Source organism: Apus apus, chromosome 5 (assembly GCF_020740795.1).
Source record: "Apus apus isolate bApuApu2 chromosome 5, bApuApu2.pri.cur, whole genome shotgun sequence".
Taxonomy (NCBI): Eukaryota; Metazoa; Chordata; class Aves; order Apodiformes; family Apodidae; genus Apus; species Apus apus.
Window position 1 is genome coordinate 58,733,031 of NC_067286.1, and position 23,385 is coordinate 58,756,415.

At 41.6% G+C, this 23,385-nt stretch overlaps 1 protein-coding gene across 2 annotated transcripts in view; it reads right to left on the minus strand.

Annotated features, from left to right (window-relative positions):
• The window catches only part of SYNE2 (spectrin repeat containing nuclear envelope protein 2), a 181,463-nt gene that overhangs the window by 35,815 nt on the left and 122,263 nt on the right, over window positions 1–23,385 (minus strand). For both annotated transcript variants that reach the window (XM_051621370.1, XM_051621368.1), the window contains 18 exons: window positions 22,776–22,907; window positions 20,715–20,911; window positions 19,541–19,673; window positions 18,477–18,659; window positions 17,880–18,026; window positions 17,340–17,516; window positions 16,094–16,249; window positions 14,383–14,532; window positions 11,852–12,022; window positions 9,910–10,043; window positions 9,381–9,585; window positions 6,995–7,174; window positions 5,055–5,183; window positions 4,332–4,486; window positions 4,006–4,153; window positions 2,829–2,923; window positions 1,374–1,608; window positions 277–471 (listed from right to left, as the gene is read on the minus strand). In XM_051621370.1, the coding sequence (XP_051477330.1) occupies window positions 277–471; window positions 1,374–1,608; window positions 2,829–2,923; window positions 4,006–4,153; window positions 4,332–4,486; window positions 5,055–5,183; window positions 6,995–7,174; window positions 9,381–9,585; window positions 9,910–10,043; window positions 11,852–12,022; window positions 14,383–14,532; window positions 16,094–16,249; window positions 17,340–17,516; window positions 17,880–18,026; window positions 18,477–18,659; window positions 19,541–19,673; window positions 20,715–20,911; window positions 22,776–22,907 (2,922 nt within the window). The remainder of the gene's footprint in view (window positions 1–276; window positions 472–1,373; window positions 1,609–2,828; window positions 2,924–4,005; window positions 4,154–4,331; window positions 4,487–5,054; window positions 5,184–6,994; window positions 7,175–9,380; window positions 9,586–9,909; window positions 10,044–11,851; window positions 12,023–14,382; window positions 14,533–16,093; window positions 16,250–17,339; window positions 17,517–17,879; window positions 18,027–18,476; window positions 18,660–19,540; window positions 19,674–20,714; window positions 20,912–22,775; window positions 22,908–23,385) is intronic.

Consider the following 23,385-nt stretch of genomic DNA (forward strand, 5'->3'; position numbering starts at 1 on the left):
CCAAAGCAGGAGAGAGCTCCAGGCCACAGGGAGCATGAGAATAATCAGAGCAGGATTGTCCATTGTAGCAACAAATGCATGCCAACTCCATTTTCCTTTGGAGAATCAAGGGACAGCAGTTTTAGCTTCCCACAAGCCCTGAAGGAACTTGACAGGCACTTCCCTCGAGCCCTCTGCATGGAGCAGCAGCCCAGTGTTTGCCTCGTTGCTACAGACTCTGGAGACCCAGTGTCAGAGAAGCAGGTGCCACTCCTCCCTGGGGAGGGCATAATCTACCTGTATGGTGCTGCTGAGCTCCACCTTCTTCTTCTCCAGCAGGGCCTGGGTGTTCCCCCAGCTCTCCTGTAACTGGCTGAGCTCCTCCTGGAGAACAGCGCTGGTCTCTGGGTCGGAGACAGTGCGCAGCTTCTCCCCAACATCGATGACTAAGAAGTACATGGCTTGCCACCTCTGAAGAATCACTGCCTTCCTCTTTAAAAGAAAAATAAATAATTTCAGCTTCTAAACTGTTCTTAGCAAGCTTTAGAAGTGCACTCCTGGCATTTCACTTGGGAAGAAAGGAACACTCACAAAGGGAGTTTCAAGGCACTAGTTTCTTCACATTCATGAAAAAGTAGTGAATAGATCTTCTGTCTGCTCTTTTACTTTCAAAAAAATCAGATTCTTTGTGATTTTCTGATTTATAAAACTCCACAATAGCTTTTTACATCAATAGAGTGAAAGTGCAGCAATTACAACAAGATAGAAATTCAGTTGTACAACTCATTCAGAATAAAGAAGAAAACATGTTAAGTTCTGTTAGCACCTCTGGAATCAGAAGCTAAGAAAAATTTTTAGAGATAACAGCTTTGAATCACGACATACTCCAAGTGAAGTAAGCCATCAACAACAATTTGCCTACAACACAAGCAGATATGATAATTGTTTCTTCTTGTAAAACAGCAGCAAGTGGGAAGGGCAGTTTGGAGTTGGAGGGAAAAGACTTTCTGGCTTTTCTTACTAAGGAAAACTAATTTTTTAGTTCCTTCAGGCAAACTGCAAGGCCTGCATTCAGCAGCACACTGACCTAGAGGGTACCTGCTGACCAGGGCTCCCTGGCATCCTGCATTTCCATGTTCATATCCATAAAATTTTAAAGCATACAAGGCTACTTAAACAACAATTTTGATCAGGAATTTTCCTAGTATAACAAGCCTTTCACAATGTCACTTTTTTTCTCATCTGTGGTCAGCTTTAAGCAAAAAGTTTCATCAGGTGGTATTTTCCCCAAAAAGCATGTGATTTTAAAGCTTTTTACCTTACTGGACAGAAGTTGTTTCAGGCTGAGGAAAAAACCCCATGGATTTTTGATTTATGAGAAACAAATACAGTACCTTGCAATCATGAATTAGATTTCTAAGCTGGTAAAGGCTATAGCAGTCCTGGCTCTTCACAGCTTTGAGGAAGCTGTTTGTATCATCAAGAAATCTGCTGAGACTCTGCAAGGAACTCCTGAAGAGCTGCCACTGGCTCACGAGCCCATCAATATCTTTCTTCCTCTGCTGAACTGTCCAGATAACATTCTGCCACTGCTCCTTCAGCAAAGTGAGCTTGGAAATAAACTCCGTTCTGAAAATGACAAGTGTTGAGTGTCAATGGATTTTGACCTCATGGCTGCATTTTACAATAATTGTGATGAATTTCCATTTGCAGTGTGGTATTCCAGTTACAATACCCACCTATGCAAAAACACTCTATGCAGCTCAGCCCTACTCTCCGTATGCCATCTTATAAGCAATACAAAAAACCTTTTACATGATAGAAGAATGATAATGCAAGTCATTCTTGCTATTGTGGTATAGCAACATATATAGTACAGCAACCACAGAAACAATATGCACTAAACACTTCTCTGGAGGACAAGGTCAATGCAAGTGAGACAAGGTCTCCAATTATGCTACAAAATTGATCTGTACTTTTACCAGGCTGTAAGCAAGGGTTCAACCATCATTGTATCCTGCAGCAGTAGGACCTAACTGCAAAGTGAAAGGGCTCTGTGTTGTTATTGAACCTAGTCAAGCAGTTTTTTGGCCTCACAACATGGATCCAGCAGATCTAGCCGGAGTGATTAAGACAATCACCATCTATCAGTTCTGCTCCTCTGCAGAAGGCCATGGCCCACAGATTAGCTCTTAGACAAACGCCCATGTTTGTGGGGCTAGATTCAATACAAAAATCCAGCAGCTTTGCTTAATTTAGCTCTACCTTCCTGAGCAGCTTTAAGCCAACCTATGGACCTCATACTGAAGTGGCTGAGGGGAGTGCACACACTGCCCTGCCAACTCTCTGGAAGCAGCAAGCTCTGGCAGAGAGGAGTAATGTCTTGACAGAAAAAATGCTTGAGACATTTGAACCTCTGTTCACAAACATTCTTTGATACTTCTCACTCTCTGTTGATTAAAAGAAAAGTGTAAGTTCATGCTGATAAAAACCAGATTTAGCTACCACATGGGTTGGGTTGTGTGGCCAATGATTCAATGCTCTGTCATGTGTGCCAGGAGCCACATGGACAGTCTCACACCTCTGTGCTTTAAAAAGTAGAGAGGTCTAGGAAGAGAAAAAAAGGATCCTCCTCAGCTACAGTTACAGTTTCGAAAACTGCAGCATAGCAGAAGACAAGGAAGCCTCCTGTCCTGGAGCAATTATTTTTGTTAGCCAGAACATCCAGTTCCTATCCACAATGCAGTGGGTTTATGTCCTCATGAGAGCAAAGATTCAAGACCAACTCCAGGGAAGAGATCATATTCACTGAATTACCAAGATCTTAGGGAGAAAAACAAAAAGGTTACCTTTTCTCTGCTTCTCCAGATTCCAAGGAGAGTAGAACTTTGGTTATGATAGAATCAAATGTCTGCTGATTTATGGAAATCTCAGTTTGCAGCATCTGAAAATACCATGAGAACAACAGTTTTAACTATTTACCGAACAAGCTTTGCTGTGAAAGTTGGTTCTGCTCCTCTCAAGTGACAGCATTTATATAATTTTAAATGCTGAAAGCTCTGTTAATTTTAAGTGCTAGTGTCAAATGCATCCTAAAAGATTCCACATTTTTTGGGTATCAGGAGGAATTTGCACATATGTGACAGCAGAACCCACTGGGAGCTGTGTGTTACAGGTAATCAATATGAAGCCTAAAGTTTGCTGGACTCAGGAGAAATGCAGTCTAGACAGAAGCCCAAAGAAAAGGTATAAAGAAGCTACATATAAGGGTGAATTTAGTCTTTATCACAATGAGCAAAAGTTTATTCTATCAATAATTTCATTGCAATGAATGAATTGGAGAGCTCTAAGTTGTCCTGGTTAAGGGAAAATATGGGGGATTTTTCCCCCATATTTTGGCTGTTTTGCCAAACTCCTGCCACTAGGACAAAGTCTATAGATGGACTGCTTAGAACTGCATCCACATGCTACTGCTAGCATGCAATGTACCTTCTCCTCTGAGTGGATACTGCCACACGTGTGAAGCACTAGTGCTCTCTCTAACAAATTCCAAGTGTTTGGAAAAATGCCAGTGAGAGAGACTGCCACCAAAATCTAACAACTGGTCAAAATGGAAATATGTTGTCAAAACATTTCATTTTAAATCCAGTTCTTCCAGAAACTGGTAAGGTTCCTGCCAGATCACCAGCAAACTGCCCAGCCAGTTCCCACAGGCTTCAGCACTGTAGGACAAACAGACAGGCAAGTAACATCAGGGTTGGAGAAATCCAGGAGTCTGATGATACAGTACTTGAGAATGTACTCCTAAATGTCTTTTCCATCCATTTTGGAAAAGAATTTTCACATTTCAATGTTTTCTTCTGAATAAGTACAAGGCCACATTTCAAAAAAGTGAAAAACTCTTTACAGAAAAACATCTGTAAAACTCTGCCCAGATGTAATTTCAAAAGGCATAGTATTTTCTAGTGATTTTGCCCCGACCTTCACCTTTCAAGAAGATGCTTCAATTTTTAGACTTAGCTTTACCTCATATACTCTCTGTTGCTCTTGAAGTTCTTCAAACTGTCCTGGAATATTTGTTTTTAAGGCCTCTTTCATTTTTTCTAGGAATTTCATCCAGTTTTCACATTTCTCAAAGAATTTCTTTTCATCGTCTTGGGTTCCCTCAAGCACACTGCAAAACAGAAGAAATAATCAGAAACTAATGTGTTGAAAGGGCAGGAATTCAACTTGGAAAGCCCCTAAGAAAACTAAGAACAGATTGTAAGACTTCCCATGCTTTCATTTGGCTTTGATTTTCCTCACAGAAAAGGGAATGGTTAGCAGTGATTTTTTTTGTTTGCCTTTCAGACCTGCAGCGTTCCAGAGCAGTTGCTGTTTTCTGACTCCACTGCCGAGCCAGGCTCTGCATTTTCTTCAGGGTGAAGTCACTGAGTGGCAGCCTAATGCTTGCTTCATTCAAACTCTCTATGCTTGGAGAAAGTGCAGCAAGCTCCAGTGTGTGATTCTGGAAGTAAAAAATAAACAAATAAATAAATAATTTGCAAAAAATGTGGCCTTTCTTTCACTGCAAAGAAATACAGAAGCAACTTCTGTAGGAAGCATCTGACAGTTATGCATCCAAAACGCTAACCCAAAAAACCCCAACATTTCTGAGTTAACTTCAAAGAACATAGGAAACAAAGAAGTTTAATTCCCTTATACCAGGCCCCTATTTCCAACAGAACTGAACAGATACTCAAGAGGTGGTACTTGCAGATTTATTTCGCACCCTCCATTGAGGGCAAGAGGGTGGCTCCAGAACAAAGCTGGGGAAAAGCATCTCACATGAACTCCAAGCCTCTGTGATTTTCATCCCCTCAATGCAGTCATTTGGCCTGCAATATGTATCTAGAGTTTTTATGAACTTAAATAATTGCTTTTTGTGCTTTGGATGAGATTATAGTCACTCTGATGGAAGTGCTGTAACTATGATACTTATAACAAAGAGTTTCTTGAAGTAGACAAGAGCTGGTATCCTACAAACACTTAAATCCTGAGAATGTATCTTTTTGCACTTGGGAATCCAAACATACCATGAGCAATTCTGAGTTGTCTATTCCTCCCTCTAGACAGAGACTATCAAAGGCATCTATGCAGTTCTTGACATGACCCTCCAGTGTTTCAAGGCAGTTCTCAAAATCCTCCAGTTGTGAAAGGTTGAACTAGGGTAAATATTGCATATTTATGGTTAATTATTATTCAACAGACATATTCAGTATATAAAAAAGGACCATAATCAGTATTTTCAGGAAAATAAACAGATGTTAAATCCAAATTCCAAAGCATTTAGAACCCACTAACTGACTTTTTCAGTTTTTGCACAGGATAAGGGGAAGATTTAAGCCAAAGCAGAGAGCAAGAAACCGGATCGCTAAATCCTGAGAGATTCATGCATTTATGGAAGGAATGGGGGCATCTGAAATGCCTTTTTGTAGCTTTGGGCTGTTTGATTTGCTGTGAAATTGGAAAGCCCAAACTTGGTTTATCAGAAGGAAGAAACTTGTGAAAATGAGCTTCCTTTGAGCTACAACACACAGGGCCTGCTCCCACGTGCCTACAGGCAAGGCTGTGCAGCTTACCTGAGCTCTGTGGGTTGAAATAACTAGGGCTGGAATTCAACCTTCAGTTTGATTCAATTTGATTCATTAGGTTGGTTTCTTTGAGTCAGGGAGAAGAGCACTAGGGAAGCTTTTTCTTGCAAGAATTAAGCTCCCCATCTCTTAGAACACTTCATTTTTACAAGGAATGAATGGCAAAAATTGGTGTGGGGAGGGAGACAGTTCTGTGGTAATGCTGGAAAGTTATACCAGAGAAAATTACTGGCCAGAAATGAAATTTTTCATGGAGCAAGAAGTTCACAGGGAATATGAAAAATGTGTTATATTCACAAAGATATCTGGCTTCCAGCCATTGAACTGTGCTATAGATCGAGTCATACACAGCTGGCTGAACATTTTTTTATGAATTTGGGTTTTCTTTAGAACAGAACAATTAATGGAAACCTGTCTTTTTCACAGGAACAGACTAGTTTCATAGCAGTAAATGTAGTACATTTGCTTCAAAGTTTTCTCAGGAATACCTGCAGAGAGGGGAGGTCAATTCCACAGCACTCCTGTGAGCAGAGCATCTTATGAGGAAACCTGGATCCAGGTCCCTCCCTACTCTGCCTGAACAGGGATGTGAATCTGGTCTTCAAAATTACATCAAATGACCACAGTTTTCTGTTTGGTTTGGGGGACACGGTGTGAATTCTTATCAAAGCAAAGTGAAGCCCTTAGGCTTCTCCCAAGGCAGAGCTGAGAAACTTTGACAACTTACTTCAAAGTTTATAGAATAAAAGTACATTTCCTAATCTTTAATCATCTGGGGATCCCGTACTGCTTGACTGTAACAGGCCCACTTACAAAGGCTTGTTAGGGCAACACAAGCAGGTGTCCTTCATCTGTCCACCTGGCTTCACGTGTTATTTCTTTCCACAGTGGATCATACTGTCCAGCTTTTCATTTCAATTCAAGAAGAACAGGGCTCTAATCACAGAATCACAGAATGTCCCTGGCTGGAAGAGACCTCCAAGATCATCCAGCCCAGCCCCGGACCTAACACCACAAGCTCACCACTAGGACCGTGTCCCTAAGCACCAGGTCCACATGCTGTTTAAATGCATCCAGAGATGGTGACTCCACCACTTCCCTGGGCAATCTATTCCAATGCCTGACAACCCTTTCAGTGAAAAAATGCTTCCTAATCTCTAACCTAAACCTCCCCTGGTGCAGCTTGCACCCATTCCCTCTGGTCCTATCACATGTCACCAGGGAGAAGAGCTGTCCTTCTCATCACTTCAGCCTCCTCTCAGGTAGTTGTAGAGAGCAATGAGGTCTCCCCTCAGCCTCCTCTTCTCCAGACTAAACAGCCCCAGCTCCCCAATGACCAAGTTCTCTCACACTGATGGTGAATTTAATATTAAAAAAATTACCTCACACTCCTCTAACTTCCCCTGCAACATCTCTTCCAAATAGGATGCTCTCTGGAGTGGCTGCAGCTTCTCCAACAGAGTGGCTTGTGCAGCTGTCCCAGCCTGCTGCTGTATCTGATCAGCCAGCAAGTACATCTGGGTACGGCATCCTACTATGTTCTGAAGGCCAGGCTGTAAATTCTGACGAGAGAAAGGGAAAGAAAATTAAGTCAGCAAATTAATCAGATGGTCATTCATGTGCCACTTTCATTTAGTATCTTTTGTTGCTGTAACTAAGCTCTTTTTGTTGATCTCCTCTGGGAGCCAAATTCGGCTCGTGGTGAAAGCTTCAGCCTTTTACTCAGAGGATAATGGGAATTGTATCCATTGACTCTAGTGCTGGGAAAGGCACAGTTCAAAGTTCAATGGAACACCAGTGACTTCAGGCAGGGGGGTATTACTGCTACGGAGGAGATTAGGGAGAGAAATCAGAATATCTCTCTCTACAGAAGGGATTTACACTAGCAGATGGAGAAACTGGCCCATGCTGCAGCTGAGAAATGCTTCAGCATTATTACAATATTATAAATGCTACAATATTACAAACATGCCAGTACATTGGATCCCTTAGTGATGGAGGACTATGGTTTTGGTTTTATTTGCTCCTCTTTAATACAAAAATGATGCTATAAAACTAAACTCTAGAGGCAGCACAAGAACAAGGGGAGTAATTCTGTACTCAGTCAATGCACTTGATTTTTTTTTTTTTTTTGGCCTGGACAAAGAATAGCAAGGTGTCATCTTGAAATTTACCTATTTCTAGAATGGTCATTTACTTTTAGCCATCGACCCCCCTGGGATTTGCCACTGTATATTGCCTTTCCTGTGAGTAATGATATCAGGCTTGTGACTGATAGCAAGTAGTAGACATGTTTCCCTAAAAAGCAAAATGTCTTTTAGTTTCTGAATCATATTATAAACTGCCACCTCAGTAATTTAGGAAATAATCCATTTTGATTTCTTCCTCTCTGTATAGGACTTTATTTTTCTTTTTTGTGATGACAGAGTTCCATAAAACTGTAATCTTTCCTAATATATACCAGAGGAGAAGACTAGAGAGGTTAGAATACAGCTTTGTATTTTCAAATACACACCACCCATATGCCACACCACTGATTCACATCCTTCTAACCACTTTCAAAAAAGCACAATGAATTCCATGTGTCCTACCCACACATACCAGGACAGGATCTACAGTGCTAAGGGCACTCTAGTGGTCACACCTTGCTTAGTAGGTGCAAAACTCTTCCCAAAATGTCTAAAAAATGTGATGCCTTTTTGATGACATATTGATGAATTTATGTCACATCCATTTATAGATCAGAAAACTGTGAAAATGTTTTGGTCCAAGTTTTGCTGCTGTCAGTTGTTTCTGACATAAGAAGAAATAGGTAAGTTCTCTTTCCCATAATGTAAAGCTTCTTATTTGGGCACATGCAAAATGGAGTACACTTTGGACTTCTTCCAAAATGTGGCTAGAGGTTCATAAAGCATGATGAATCATTGCTCTGTCCTGAAGTAAGAATTATTATTGCAGTCTGAAGACACCAAAAATGTCAGAACCTAACGAGCTTTGCTGCCTGAGAGAGTCAAATGCACCCTGTGGTCTCAGCATGAGACCTCATTTGCCTAAAGTCAGAAGCATTTAGAATAATCTAATGAGCTCAGAAATCTGTGAACTTACCAGACCAGGCCAAAAAAAAGTACCAAACCCAAATAAAACAAATTTGAAGTCTGTAAAAGACCTCAAGATGGTCCTGTGTTCTGGAAAACTGTTTCCCTCAGCTATTGTTCCAGTAGATATTATCTCTCCTCCCAATCAGTCCTCCACAAAGTAAGTAATTTCTGGTTTAATGATTCTTTCCAACACAGGCCTGATTCTTTGTATAGAGCAGAAAGGGGCAGAAATGGAATATGAGTGTGAAGGTGGTAAGATACTGGAACAGGTTGCCCAGGAAAGCTGTGGGTGCCAGCTCCCTGGAAGTGTTTAAGGCCAGGTTGGATGGGGCTTTGAGCAACCTGTTCTAGTGGGAGGTGGCCCTGCACATGCCTGGGGGGTTGAACTAGATCACCTTTAAGGTGTCCTCCAACCCAAACCATTCTATTATTAGCTGATTGCTTCCTTCTTCTCTCTTCTCATCCTATGCTAACTCTAGTTTGGTTTGGTCTCAGGATCTGGTCAGGGTATTCAAAGGAAATATAAAGGTGCCTGTGAATGGAAAAAAACCCACAGATTTTATGTTTTCCACTGGCTGGATTGAGGGGCAAGGAAGAAGGGGTTTCTTTTGTTTTGTTTCTCAAAAAGAAACCCTGGTTTGTACCAAGCAGCAGAAACATATTCATGTACCTTTATATCCTGTATCCTCTGTGTCAGGTTTTCTATCATGTTATCCTCAGGCAGGTGAGCATCCAAGAGCTGAGTGCACTGCTCTTCATGCTGTAGTAACTTGGCTGCTGCCTCAGTGCATGAAGTATCGTAGGGCTCCCAAAGCTGCAGGGTTGCTTGAGCTGCCCGCAGTTGATCTGTAATGTCTTCATTTACTGAGTTCCACCTGCCAACATAGCAAAGGGTAAGAACATTTTCCTAGTGGATAGTCCTCCAGAGTATGACTTGGTGTAGGATTCCTGTGGGAGTTTCTCTGCATTCATACCCAAGTTACCGAAAGCCTGCTGACGTAGCATCATCTTGTGCTTTGTGATCCATCACAAAAAAGGTACTATCAGCTCCTCCTCACACAGGTACCTTTAGACAGGTCAGTCATATTAATATCAATTTAAAAATGTGACCAACCTTCAAGTCCTGCCTCAGTGACTTCATTTTTTTTTTTTTTTTTCCTTTAAACACTAATAACTGGGGGGGTTTTCCACAAGCTCACCTGGTGCGTGCGCCTGTGCACTTCTGTTCAATAATCTCTGCAAAGGAGGGGGAGCAGTTCTTCTTCAGGTTCCTGGCAGCAGCCTGGAGCCTGGCCCAGCTTTCCTCACTGTTCTCCGATTCATCTTGAAGAGACTGCAAAACGGATTATTGCCATTAGTTGTGGAGGTGAACAGCCCAAGCAGAGCTTCCCCTACAGACTGGAGAGAACAGGGCAGCAATAATGCCACATGTTTGCAGCATGGATTAAATTTTTGGGAAAAATATAACACCTGATCCTAAATATTAGGAAGCTAAGAGAGAGGTGAAATGGTCCAAATGAAAAAAAATCATTCAGGAGGAGATACTTTAAACTGAGGTAATTCATTTGCTTTTAAAGCAGCAGCTCATTTAACAAAACCACAGCCTTGAATTGATTATAAATTAATTCACTAGAAAGCAGAAATGTTTTTATTTTAAGCCACTGTCTCAGGGATATTTCTACTGGCAGTAGAGCTGGCTTGACAACTCTTGTCCCTGGCTGTGTGTTCTCCCTCCTTATAGAGGCAATTGCAGAACTCTGCCATGGATTGTATCTGTGAATGGACCCAGATTAAGAACAAATAGGGTAATGAAAGGAAGAAGGTAAGAAGGTGCCTGGTTCCTTCCATTTATTAGGTGTCCCTCTGTGAGGGTGGGAAAGTGCTTATTCAGGTTTTACTGCCAAGAGACACATACCCATGGCCCAAAGGCTCAGTCTGGGCTGCATCATTTCTGATAAAACTTGAAAAAAAATGAAAACAGGCCTTATTTACACTGAAGCAGGGTGTGTTTACACAGCCTTTCAACACTTATGTATAGCTAGGTAAGAGGGTTTTAGCTGTACCTGTGAAATGTTCAGACCTGAGGCCAGCCTGGCTACCTACTCTGGGTGCCCCACTTAGACTCTAACAGCCAAGCAGAGCAGCAGGACAATCCAGAGCATTCACATCTGGCATTTATGCTCAGCCTCATTCAGAGGTTGCACTGGAAACTCCAGGTCTGGAGGGTGACTGAACAGTTGACTTTGCCCTGGAGGAACTGGAAATGCCAGGCTTGGGGATCCCCCTGATCTGCCCCAGTGCATCCTCCCAAGCCAAGCCACAGCTTATGGGAAGAGGAATCCTGGGTCCTGTACTTGGACTCCGGTGCTGTTTATATATGGAAAGATGCTCTAATGCCAATAACACTTTAATGCAACGTGTCAGTGGCCACTGGCACAGTGGCTGGGACGTACTACCCCAGAGAGCATTCAAATCACATGCCTAGAGCCATATTTCCTTCTCCAATTTTCTCCCAGGTCCCAGCACCAATGCCCAGGCATCTCCTTCCAGGTAATGCTACAGCCTTATGGTAGGGCATTCCCCTGGGAAGCACAAGTCAAGAGGCAAATTTCCTTTGCCAACTGTATTTTCAGCCAAATTTCCTGCTGTCCATGGGGATTAGACATGGACTGAGCAGACATTATTAGCATGAGGGATGGTGGTGGAGTGCACATGTCCATCTGGACTGTGTAGAACCAAGGAGCATGAAGACCTGGTGCTTCATGGGGGGATGGCTTCCAGCAAGTGTAGAAGACTATAATGTCAAGGAATCTTTGCAACCCAAAATGGAGGCTCTGCTAGCCCACAGTAAGGCAGAGACGGCAGCAGTTTCTCTCTTGAACCATGGTACCTAAATTGTACCAAAGCTAAACTTATGTACTAAATCGAGTACAGAGTCTAAATACAGTCCTCAGTGCCTCTGGCAGTAAAAAAAAAATAAAAAATGAATATATATATGTATATATTCCACTGACTTCAATGGCACTACAATAAAGAGGAAGCTGCTCAGATAATTTTTTCTGTCTTCTCCTCAGTGGAGTTTGTTTTTTGTTTAAAGGCACAGAAGGAAGTACAGATATAAGACAACTTCAGTAGATTTACCTGGAGAGTTTTGATCTGTTTTTTCAAAGCTTCCAGTGACAGCACCGAAGGTTTGCACTGGTCTATGCAGTACAAATATCTTGTTGTCATCAGGCTGACTTCTGCATAAACTTCATCATATACTCTCCACTGCTCCAGTATTGACTGCATTGAGGTCTTTAACTGGGCAACCTGCAAATTAACCACTTTTGTTACTATTTCTTGGATAGTCCTGACATATAAATCATCTTTAAACTGACTAAAAAATCCAAGCTTAATGCTCACTCCATGACAATCCACAAGAATGTTGCAAACTGGAGTATTTTCCTACATGGCAAGGAACTGTGAAGGCTTCAAACCAAGCAGTAAACAGCATTTAGAGTGAAATGTAAGAACTTTCTGGAAATACAAGTTTAACCAGAGTTCAAGGTAGCACTACTGTGTCAGCCACAACTCCAGAATCCCCATAAAGTACAAAGTACTGAAATAATGAACAGCTTACTCCTTCCTGACAAAATCAGCCTGAAGAGGGAAGAAACTGAGAGCCTTAAGCTTCTTGGAAGCAGATAGTTTGATCCAGAGATCAAGTTTCCTTTTAATGAAAATTTGAACAGAAATTGTTTTGTATGGAAGACAATGCTACTACAATACTCTGGAGAGCTGTTATCTCTCTTATGCCATTGTGCTCTAACAATGCAGGCCCACCTGAATCATAGCCTAGGAACTTCAGGATTCTCATATAAAATTAAATGATGGGTATGCTCTTTGTTTTCTGTGTCTTTTTCATTATTACAGTTATTTAATCTGTATTGGGGCAGGCATGGTTTCCATTTGCCACGTACTCCTAGACATTACAAAGACCAACCCACAGGGTGTTGGGGTTTTTTTTGTCATTTTTATCCTTCTCTATGAAGTAAGTACATAAGGTGTGTCCTGGGTTAGACAAAACATTAATCTAGCTCAGTATCTATTTTCAGTCCTGCCAGTACCAGATGCTTTGAGAAGAGCATGAAAACCAGGCAAGCAAACAAGCATGTCTCCATGGCACCTGGCAAAGCCAGAGACCAGATTTCAGTTCTGACTATGCTTCACACAATGGAAGATGAAATTTCTACACCATAGTGCATGCTGAATAGACAGCATGGAACATTGTATTCTATTATTCTAGTTCCAGGCATGCAGGAATAGATAGATTAATCATCCCTATTCTCATCTGAATCATGGTATAGGTGGGAGGAACCTTTAACTGCTTTTTGTAGCCTGCAGCTAATTACTGCCCACACAAGGAAAATGGAAATACATCGTGCTCATGAAATATCTCTGGGCCACAGACCCACAGTCTTGAGATCAGCCTATGGAAAATACAATACAATCAAGGTGTCATGTATCCTTAGACCTATATTTGAAATCACAGCCTGGCTCTGCTGAGAGCAATCACCTGTGGGAAGAAATTTGCAGTCACTGTTTCATTGCATGTGCAACAGCTAGGCTGTAAGAACATTCTGCAATTGGTAGGTTCCATACTTCAGTCATAAAAGTACTAAAATTAATGTGACCCATGGTGACTCTAAGAATAATCAAGCACTAGGCTGTCAATGCTGCCAATTTATATCCCCAGCTCTACAGCAGAAGGAAAAACTTTCATCATGTACACATACAACAATTTCTCTGCTCTTTTGGTAAGAAGAAGCCACATAATTTATGCTGAAACCTAAAACAAGAAGCAGCAAAACCATTCTGGACTGACACCTCATGTGGAAGAGTTCAAGCAAAAAGGTTCAGGATTCATCAAGTTTTTAAGAAACAAAAGCAAAGCATTTACAATAGAAAGGGAATCTTAACTAGAAACACAATCACTGCATCATGTAGAATCCTCTACAGTAAATGGTTACTTATTATCACACATTTAAATCCATAAATGTACTCACTATTATATCTTCTGCACCTATCCATTACATCTAGATAAAAAAGATCAGTTCCAAATATAAAGATACTATAACTATAAATGCAAACTGTCGGGGAGTCAATTTGCATGGGAAACCAATCTGCCAGATTCTGCTTGAAGCAACTGGAAACTACAGAGGATTTGAAGACTGTGAAAGCCATCCAGGTGTGTGGAGAAAAAGAGTAGTTGGGAGATGGAAAAGATACAGTGAGAACAAGGCAGGAGTAGGTAGCTTACAACAGTGTACTACAGGGTAGAAAGTCCAGGGTATGAAAGAGAAGCAGAACAAGTAAGAGAGTTTAAGGTTTCTGTTTTGGACTTGACAGAAAAATACCAGTGCTATTTCTTTATTTTTTTAAACTGCAGATGGCCTCCTGCCCCTATATTCAAACTACTTTGAGGTCAGACTTTTTTTTCTCTCAACCTTGGAAATACATTAATTTGCATTATGGTAAAGACGTAAGAGGAAGTTCTAAGGAAAGGTAAGATACAAGAATAAGGAATACTTAGCATAATTTTTGTACCAGTTTTTTTTTTGTACCAGAAGATTAGTAACATTGGAGGTAAGGATATGAAGTGGAGGAAATCTGAACAGAAACAAAGTTACCTGGCTTGCAACAGTGTCCACCATTTCATGCAGCTCAGCTATCCCAAAAGACAGCACTTCTGGAGTTTGTTCTGCACTGCTATTCAAAGCCAAACTCTGTTTGAGCTCATCAAGAGTTTTGGATTTAGTTGTGAGTTGATTTTCTAGCTCCTAAATGAAAAAAAAAAAAAAAAAAAAAAAGAGATACATAAGATCTTTTAATGATACCATAGAAAAAACCTTCTGTGAGGAGCTTAGATAAACATTCTTTCCTTAAAATCAACTCTGTGTAATTCTTCAGTCATGCAACACCATCACTATTTCAACTCTGATACAGAAGAACTGGTTTAGAGTAATTAAAAATGACAGTGGCTGCTTTAGACAGTCTCCTGCAGGTAGAGCTAGAATCAGTCTGCTTAATGTCAGCATGAGCACTGAACATCATGCTTGGGAAGGAAATCATCAGGAGCTAACTCCTCAGCCACCATGCAGGTCTCTTTGTACCTCACCAGAATTAAAAGTTTTTCTGTTAATGCAGCTGAACTCTCCCTTGGGCAGGTCAGCACTCCAGTCCTCCTCTGCTCCAGCAGACAAAGGTAAGATAGGAACTGTTTTTTAAAAAGGAGAGTCCCTGACATTCTAACAACTTCTAGAAAGTTATTTTCAGCTTGTCCTCTTAGTCAGAGGTTTTCTCCCATGGGTGAAACCCCACTGAAATCAGTGAAGATGTCTGGGAGAATAACTTCCCTCTCAACACAACAGCAAGATTTTAAGCTGGCCTTGATGTGCTGGGGAAAGTTCAGCACTAAGTTCTTCACAACATGAATAAATATCCACACAAACAATGGGCTGCAACATTTTCCTATAATACTACACTTAAAGCCATAACCTTTTCCCTCCCCACTTAACGTCCCAAAAACATTTTCAAATTATTTTTATTGAGCAAATTAATTTTAATGAAATAATGCGGCCACCTGCATCCTAGCACTGTACCTTGCTGTGATGAGCAAATTAGTGTTTTAGTAAAAAATACCCTGTGTCTTTCTCCCGTTCTGACCCCTAAGTACATCTCTGAGTGCTTCAGAGAGACTCTGTGTAACAGACCACTCTAGGCAATAAAGGCAGCCTACTACAGGAGAGAGACAGGTAACCATGGCAATGAAGGACCAAATATTCCATGGTAAACTGTAGAGAGGGAACAGTGCACTGAATGAAAACAGGAGACTGTCAGAATAAATAGCCAGTTACTCACTGGCTGCACCTCTACTAATTCTGAGGAAGCTGATGCCTCAAAAAATCCAACAAAACCAAAGGACACACAGATGGTTGAGGCTGATGCTGAGAGACTACATTTTCCTACTACAAATGGGACTGTGTTGTTTCCACAACATTTACACCACTGAGCTCTTCAAACTAATGGAATTGACAGCTTTTGCCATGGCTGTGCTTAACTCAGAACTGCTTCTTTTGTAGGCATCTCACGATAAGATCTGCGATATTGCTGCACAGATACCAAACAACAGCAGATCCATCTTCAGTTTGAGGAAAAAACATAAAATAGCAACAAATATTAAAAGCAAATCTTGTCTTTTTATCACCTGAACCTAACATGGGTTAGTTGAAGTTACATTTCTTTATATTTTTGCTAATAAAATCTGTGCAGATCTTTAGTCTAGATTAATTAAAGTGCTATATATGTTTTTACAAAAATATAATAGATACAATGCTTTACCTTGCAATCATCTAATGTGTTCTGTGCAGAGATGAGACTTGCTGGGGTTTGTAAAGATCTCAGTCGATCACTCTGAGCTTCCAGCCAGCTGCGTAGAGCCTGTGCTTTGTTCTCATTTTCAGTAATATCCTCCAAAATGTGTTGCAGGTCTTGTATCTGTAAGTTACATAACTACTCTAACTTTACTTAAACCTTGTGGTGTGCAGAAACAGGGCTTGCCCTTCCACGACAAAGTTTGAGATTACAATATTTACCTTGAAAATACGATTTAGATATTTTGAGAAGAAAAGCTAAGCAGTTTTACTGGCTCGTCAGGATCTGACCTTTTCTCTGGGCAATGTGGATGTGAGGGACCAGCCCTCAGAACCATACATGCTGGAATGGGTGTGGAAATCCCATTGTAACCCCTCGAACAAAGTCTCGTTTACATCCCAAAAGCCTGAGAGGATGGAGACAAAGCTGATGGCTGCAGATGGCCTGGGGCCTGTAGGTACAACGACTGAGATAAGGACAGGGGCGGAGGGGGGCAGGTCCACTCCACCTGCTCAGGCTTATGACTCAATCATGCTTGCTCATCCTTGAAAAACAAGGAAACTAGGCCTATAAAATGAGGCTGCAATGGTGGGCTTGGGGACACCAACTCTCCCCCATTGGTTGGCCCAAAGTTGGATCCAGGACTGGGGATTTTCTATTATCTATTCCTCTAATCTTTTCTTCTCCTACTCCCTCTCTGTCTTCTTTCCTACCATCATTAAGTAACACAAGGCCCAACCACGATTTTTTCTCAGGTTGTGCAGCTTAAATATACATACACTGTACTCTTGTGATCTAAATGTCAGCCTTTATGACTGTGCAGCCTAAGATAATAACTGAAGTATCTGCATTCCTCCTGTAGTTTTAATTAAACCTAATTCAAATACAGTCCTTGAGTGTCGTTTCAACCTTAACCTGATCAAGGGTTATTGGATGGTTGAGCATTTCCTCAGACCGAGACATTTTAATCATTCTCCCTGGAAGGGCCAGGTCTGAGACAAAGGTTGGATCCAGCCACACCTGGGCTTCTCTCTGAGACCACTCCAAAGGCTGCCCAATAGACAGCAGGATGGAGGAACAGCAGAGAGCACAGGGGTCACTGTGTTCAACAGTGTTTCCAGACTTGGGGAGAAAGGCTGCTTACAAAATACACAGCTCTGGCACAAGCCAGATCAGAAGAGTGAGAAAGAAAGCAAAGATAATTCAGTCAAACCTTTCTGTTCAGAGATGCCTGCAGCCTGTGCCACCTCAGGTTCATCTCCCCAAGACACTCAGCGAAGTCTGTCCTTTCATACCGCTTGCTTTCCACATCACAAGTGCTCATCTGCAAGAGTGACTGGTTAACAAAATCTACCATCCACTGTTTGAAGTTCATTTCCATCATATATTCCTGGATGGGGGGGAAATTAAAAAAGAAAGAACAAAAATGTAAAACACTTAGTTTGGCAGTTTTAATTTGATCAGTTCCAATGATGCTTCAAGGCTTAGTTATGGGACATTCACAGCTTATTCTGAACAGTGGCCTAAAATATTATCCTGAAAGGGACCTGGCTGTAGGAATAATTCTTAATTTTTACCATTCAGTATTTTTGTAGATACTTCCATCCAGTGAAATTTTTGCAGAAAATAACTATTAGTCTGAGGAACCCTCCTGAGAGCAAGCAGAAGGATACAACAGAGCCTGTAGGCTGTTTCCACCCTTGTCACAGCCAAACTCCTTGCAGAAGGCCTGGACTTACAGCTCCCCACTTACCTTGTACTTCTGAAGGAGGCTTCTGACATGGGCAGCACTACACAGTGAATCTATTGGCTCCTCCTGTCCCTGCTGTTGTTCCACATGGTCCAGCCAGGTCATTAGTTCAGCAATAGCTTCCCGTGATGAAAGTTTTTCCATCTGAAGCTGGGGGTATAGCATGTAATGAATCCTCTACAGTCAGCTTGTTAGAAATATCAAGGAAGGTGTAATCTGTATTTTTAGAAAGGCTTGGGCACTATAATTGCAATTATCAGACCATGAACTTGAAGCGAAGCCCTGGGCTTCAGAGGGGCATATGACTTAAATTGAGAAAAGTTTGAGAATTCAGAAATTTGAAATAAAATTATTTCTGATTGTAACAGACCTTTGTATAAAACTGTAAAGATGATAGACAGGTGCAAAACAGCCCAGGAAGAACACTGCAATAATTAAACTGCAGTATAATATTGGGGATATTCTGAGAGCAAAAAAGACACCTAGTTAGGAAAGAGGTGTTTTGGGGGCCTCATGGAGCAGCCAAGTGAGTCCCAGCACCAGCATTTTCAAGTAATTATTTAGCTCAAACTGAGAGGTGGCAGCAGTGTATCTCCTTACCTGGTGAAGCTTTTCTTGGATGGCTGGGAGCTGTATGATCAGTTCTCCCCATTTTTGCTCAAACTTTGCCAAAGATGACCTAAGTGCTGCAGTATCAGCTTGCTTCAAGTGAAAGAGCTGGTTGGCAGTGCTCACCACGGATGACTTCAGGGAAGATTTTTCATCAACTTCCTTAGAGAATGTCTGAGGTGCATAGGAGATATTTAAGAGAGGGTAAATATATATCTATTTAAACAAAGAAGACAACCCAGATCTTCCGTCACAGGATGAACTGCCTCAACAAATAGATTTTAGCCAGTTTTCAAAGTTCAGAAAACCTAAACTCAGCATGTTCTGGCAGCAAGTAAAGCCTTTTTCTGCCTAGATCGCTCCACAGGAATTGTGATTATCCCCATCCCCACTTCTCACAGTGGTCCAGGGAGTGACCCCAGTCCTTCAGTCTCTGGCTAGGTCACACCTACTGGTCCCACCTTCATGATACTTTGCTTTCCCACTGTGCAAGACTCCCTCTGTCAGGCCTCACATTGGCACTGAACCTCCTGGCTAGTCATACAAGGGAAGTTCAGCACCAGGGAGCAGGCAAAGACATGAAATGCAATTCAGCATGTTTCTCTTCCCTGAGTTTGGCTCACCACCTTCACAGCCCCACTGTCTTCACCCTTGCTCCTTGAGGCCACACTCCAGTTCCAGTTGGTAAGTGGCCCATCAGCTTGGCTGAACTGTTGTCTCTGGTATCTGGCATCAGGAGCACGACAGAAACCATGCTATTTCACTGCAGGCGCATAGGCCCTGGCTGGGCTGTGATGTGATGCAGTTGGGAGCTCACTGCAAGAGGATTTTTATGCCCTGTGGCTGGCCACTCAGTCTGAAGGAAGGTCTTTGCTAGCCTCCCATCCTCATGGCTTCCCACACAGGTCATGGGGTGCCTTTGGGGCACACAGCCATTCAGTGCTACATTCTGCAGGCAGCTTCTGGGTCATGGCAAATACAAAAACCACTCGAAATGGTCCTTTTCACTGGAAGTCACAATGTCTTATCTAAATCTGACAGGAGAACTGACTTACACACAAGCTGTTGATGTTATCCCTGATGGTGGGAAGATCTTGTGATACATTGAGAGACTGCTCCTTCCAAAACTTCATTCTCTGCTGGGCAGGATCCAGCCACTTCACTAATTCCTCAGAGTCTCTATTGTAGCTACAAGAAGAAAACAAAACACACAAACTCCTAGCTGAGTTTTGGATACATTTCTCACTCTCCAAGTCAGCTTCTGCTCTGTGAGGAGGCACGTGCTATTCTGGCACCTATCCTGTTATATAACCCTGCAGAAGCATGGCTACACCATGGACTGATGTGCAACACAGCAGTTCTGCTGGAGGTACACACAAGACTGTTCCTATCAGTTCTTTTCAGCTAGTCTGCTCTCCCTGAAAATATCCTCTTCTGTATCCACCCAGCAGTTGTCAGGACATGCTCACATGGGTGCTGGAGGTCAAAACCACCAGAGGAGACTGTGCACACTGCAAGATACAATGCTGAATACACAGCAAGGGTGAAAACCAACAAATACTGGCATGCTCTGTCCACAGTCCCAGTCCAGCTGGCCTGAGCTCAGAGCACATAGACCAGGTGCAAGGAGGGCAGAGCTTGGTGTGTCAGCTGGTGGACTGGGCTGCAGGGCCTCAAACTGTCTCCAGAACTGCAGAGAGAGTTGGTTTGGGCCATGTGCAAGCATTAAGCATGCTTGGGTTCTTCTCACTTTGGAGAGCTTCAAAACACAAGGTGAGGTAGCATTCCAGCCAGGTCTTGAATGTCTGTGGAGAGTATACATGCAGGGACAGGCAAGTGATGCCTTTGCATGGGAATCCAGGCTTGCTTGCATTTGTAGCAGGCCAAAATGCTCAGGGCAGCATTACCATAGCTTCTGTTAACATTTCCAGTGTCCAAACTGCAGCACAGTGCAGATGACTCTCACCTAGATGCACTGACTTTGCAGTGGCAGCAATCAAAACATTGGTCCTACAAAGTAAGCAGGAAGTGAAGCACTTGTCTACGTGGTGAGGGGAGATCAGCTGGGTCATAAAGGGCCACTTTTCTGATCCATACTGCTTTTTTTTTTTTTCTCATTTTTAAGTTAAAGGAGTGATGTTACTTATTAACTCACTGCCATATTTCAGAAAATACATCTATAGGTCAGCAACTAATTTCTGGCTATCTTAATTGCTGAGTTATACCCACCTGACCAAGAGTTTGACTAACGTATGAAGTCGATGTAGTTCTTGGCCAACTTTTTTGGTTAAGGACAACCACTGCTCTTCCATCTTCCTAATCTGGTTTCTTATTTCTGGACAGCTCACAGCAGTCAGCAATTTCTTCCCTTCTTTCACCATCTGGTACAGCCTGGCATGCTTTTCATCAACGCTGCTTTTGATTTGCTATCAGAAAAGGAGAAGTTTGCAAAACAATAAAATTTTAAGAACTGAAAACACAGCTAGCAAAACACCTGCCATTTATTCTGACATCTTAATCTTACATTCCCTCTGTCATGTATTTCATTTTCCAAACAGAAGAAACCTGTACTTTATTGCACATAAAAGGGAATGTTATGTTATGTTTCTGTTGTTTCCTCTGGACAGATCAAGACAGTTCTCAACATAAATTCATGCATTATCAGAATGACTGTGTTGATTTGAAGGACTTTTTTGACACATGTAAACCTCAAGCTGTGGACAAACACTTTCCATCAGATCTGGCTGCACTGTCCAAACCTGTAACTGTCCCCAGCAGAAAGTTATTGCCTTCCTGTTCTCACAGGGCCTTCTGGCTCCATCCTATTTAAAAAATATTACCAGTGTTTTGAAGGAAGCTGTTGGGATAATTATTGAATAATGGTGGGAAGGAGGAATGAGGAGTGAACAATGAAGACATTAAGACATAGAAGTGGTCTGGTTTGCTTAGATGGGTGAATAAAGACAAAGCATCATTTTACCTTCTCCGTAAGTTCAAAAAGACAAAAGGAAGGAAAAAAAAAAAAGAAAAATGAAAAAGAAAAAAACATGAAGTAGATTAGTTCCAGGGAGAAGGCAGAATGAGCAATTATGTGATGGGCAAGTATCACACTTCTCTCCAGGCAGAAGGGTCTTGTACAGTATTTATTACTAATAGGGATATTTCTCTCACAGGAGATTAAGTCCTGGATAATTTTATTCTGCTCTCTCCTTGAAATGGTGAAGCTCCAGTGCTGGGACTCACCCCAAAAGCATCTTGTAAAGCCTCACTACTTTGTTTCTGATGTCTTTAAAGACAAATAAAGACTTAAGAGCAATGAGTTAAAAAAACCCAACCAACCAAACGAACAAAAAAAACACCTTAAAAAAACCCGAAGGAAACCAGGCAACCTGACAATCAATGGCTTTAAACTTACTGCATGTCTTCTGGCTCAGTGCAAGTGACAGGCAAAAATGCTAATAGAGTGGGTCCTCTGAGGACTGAGAAAGGTCAGACTTGTGAGGAATGCAGAGCACTTTGAGGACACATCTCTAAGTTCATTGAACACTATTTCTCCTTATTTTTATAAAACAACCATAAGGGCTGCTTTTATATCCTTATATTTACATGTCTTTAAAAATTAGTCAAAATGTTTCCAACTGGACTTGATGCACTAAATAGAAGTGTAGCTCTGCCAACAGAGATGAAGCTGGAAACAAACCAGGAGCCTATTTTCCACTCTATACAACAGGAATTGTATTCTCTTCAGAGAATACAGGTCAGATAGAAATCAGGCTATCTCATTTTCAAAGCTCAGGATTTTAGAAGGAGCTGGTAAACCTCTAGTTTACCTTCTACCTGGTTGCAATAGAAGGCAAGCCTTCTTACCTTCAGAGTTCAGATACTTGAAGGCACTGGGTTGATTCTCCTCTTCCACAGGTTTACATTATGGCATGAAAATAATTCCTGAATTACAGAGAGGTGACTCTGTGTTCACCCCAAAGCTCCCTGCTGTCCTTGGGATCCATGTAGCTTGTACACCATCTTCTCCCAAATATTTCGTTTGAAGACCAAGTTCTAAAGTAGCTACAGTCACTACTTCCACTTAGATGAACTTGTAGGCCCTGGCTGAAATCAGCAGCCCCATCCTCTGCTACTTTTAAATGTAACATGGAAGTTTTCAGCATGCATCCACACACAGACATGAACACACCAAAAATAGTGCCCTGCAAGCTTCTCCTCAGGTTCTAACTAATCTTTTGCCAGCTCTATAGATCCACAAACAAGTCCAAGAGACAGACACATAAATACCTGTAGAAGTGCAATCCTTTCCATTAATCTTTCTTCTGTTTCTTCAACCAAATTCACTGAAGGCAACATAGAGGTAAGTGCCTCTAACTCCTTATTGAAAGCTAGGCATTCATCATCAAATTCCATCCATTCCTAAAAGATATGTTGCATTATTAACATAGCACACATCTATCTCTGCCTTTTTGTTACACCAGACTGAGGCCTTAGTGCTTATTCTAGCATCACTTGTTCTTGCTATAATGAAACAGAACACAAAAGTAGGTGAGTAATGAAGAAGTATTCAAGCAAGATATGATTTCACTACAGATTAATGAATTAATTTGTGAATATCTTCAAGATTTCTTCTTTTAAAATGACATACTTCATTTTTTATTCTCTAGGGGTGTTTTAAGATAAATTTCTAGGTTTTATTTTAAAGAACTGATAGTATTTTTGAGCCTTAAATGACTCTCCTTTCAGTCCTGGCACTCAAAAATTACTGCAAGAAGCCATAAAGTTCCACCCATGTCAGAGTAATGGGTTGAAATGTCCACTTTCAGAGGTTTTCAAGGAAAAAGCCAGTTTACTGACACACACAGAACAAGTAATAGATTGTTGTCATCCAGTGGAG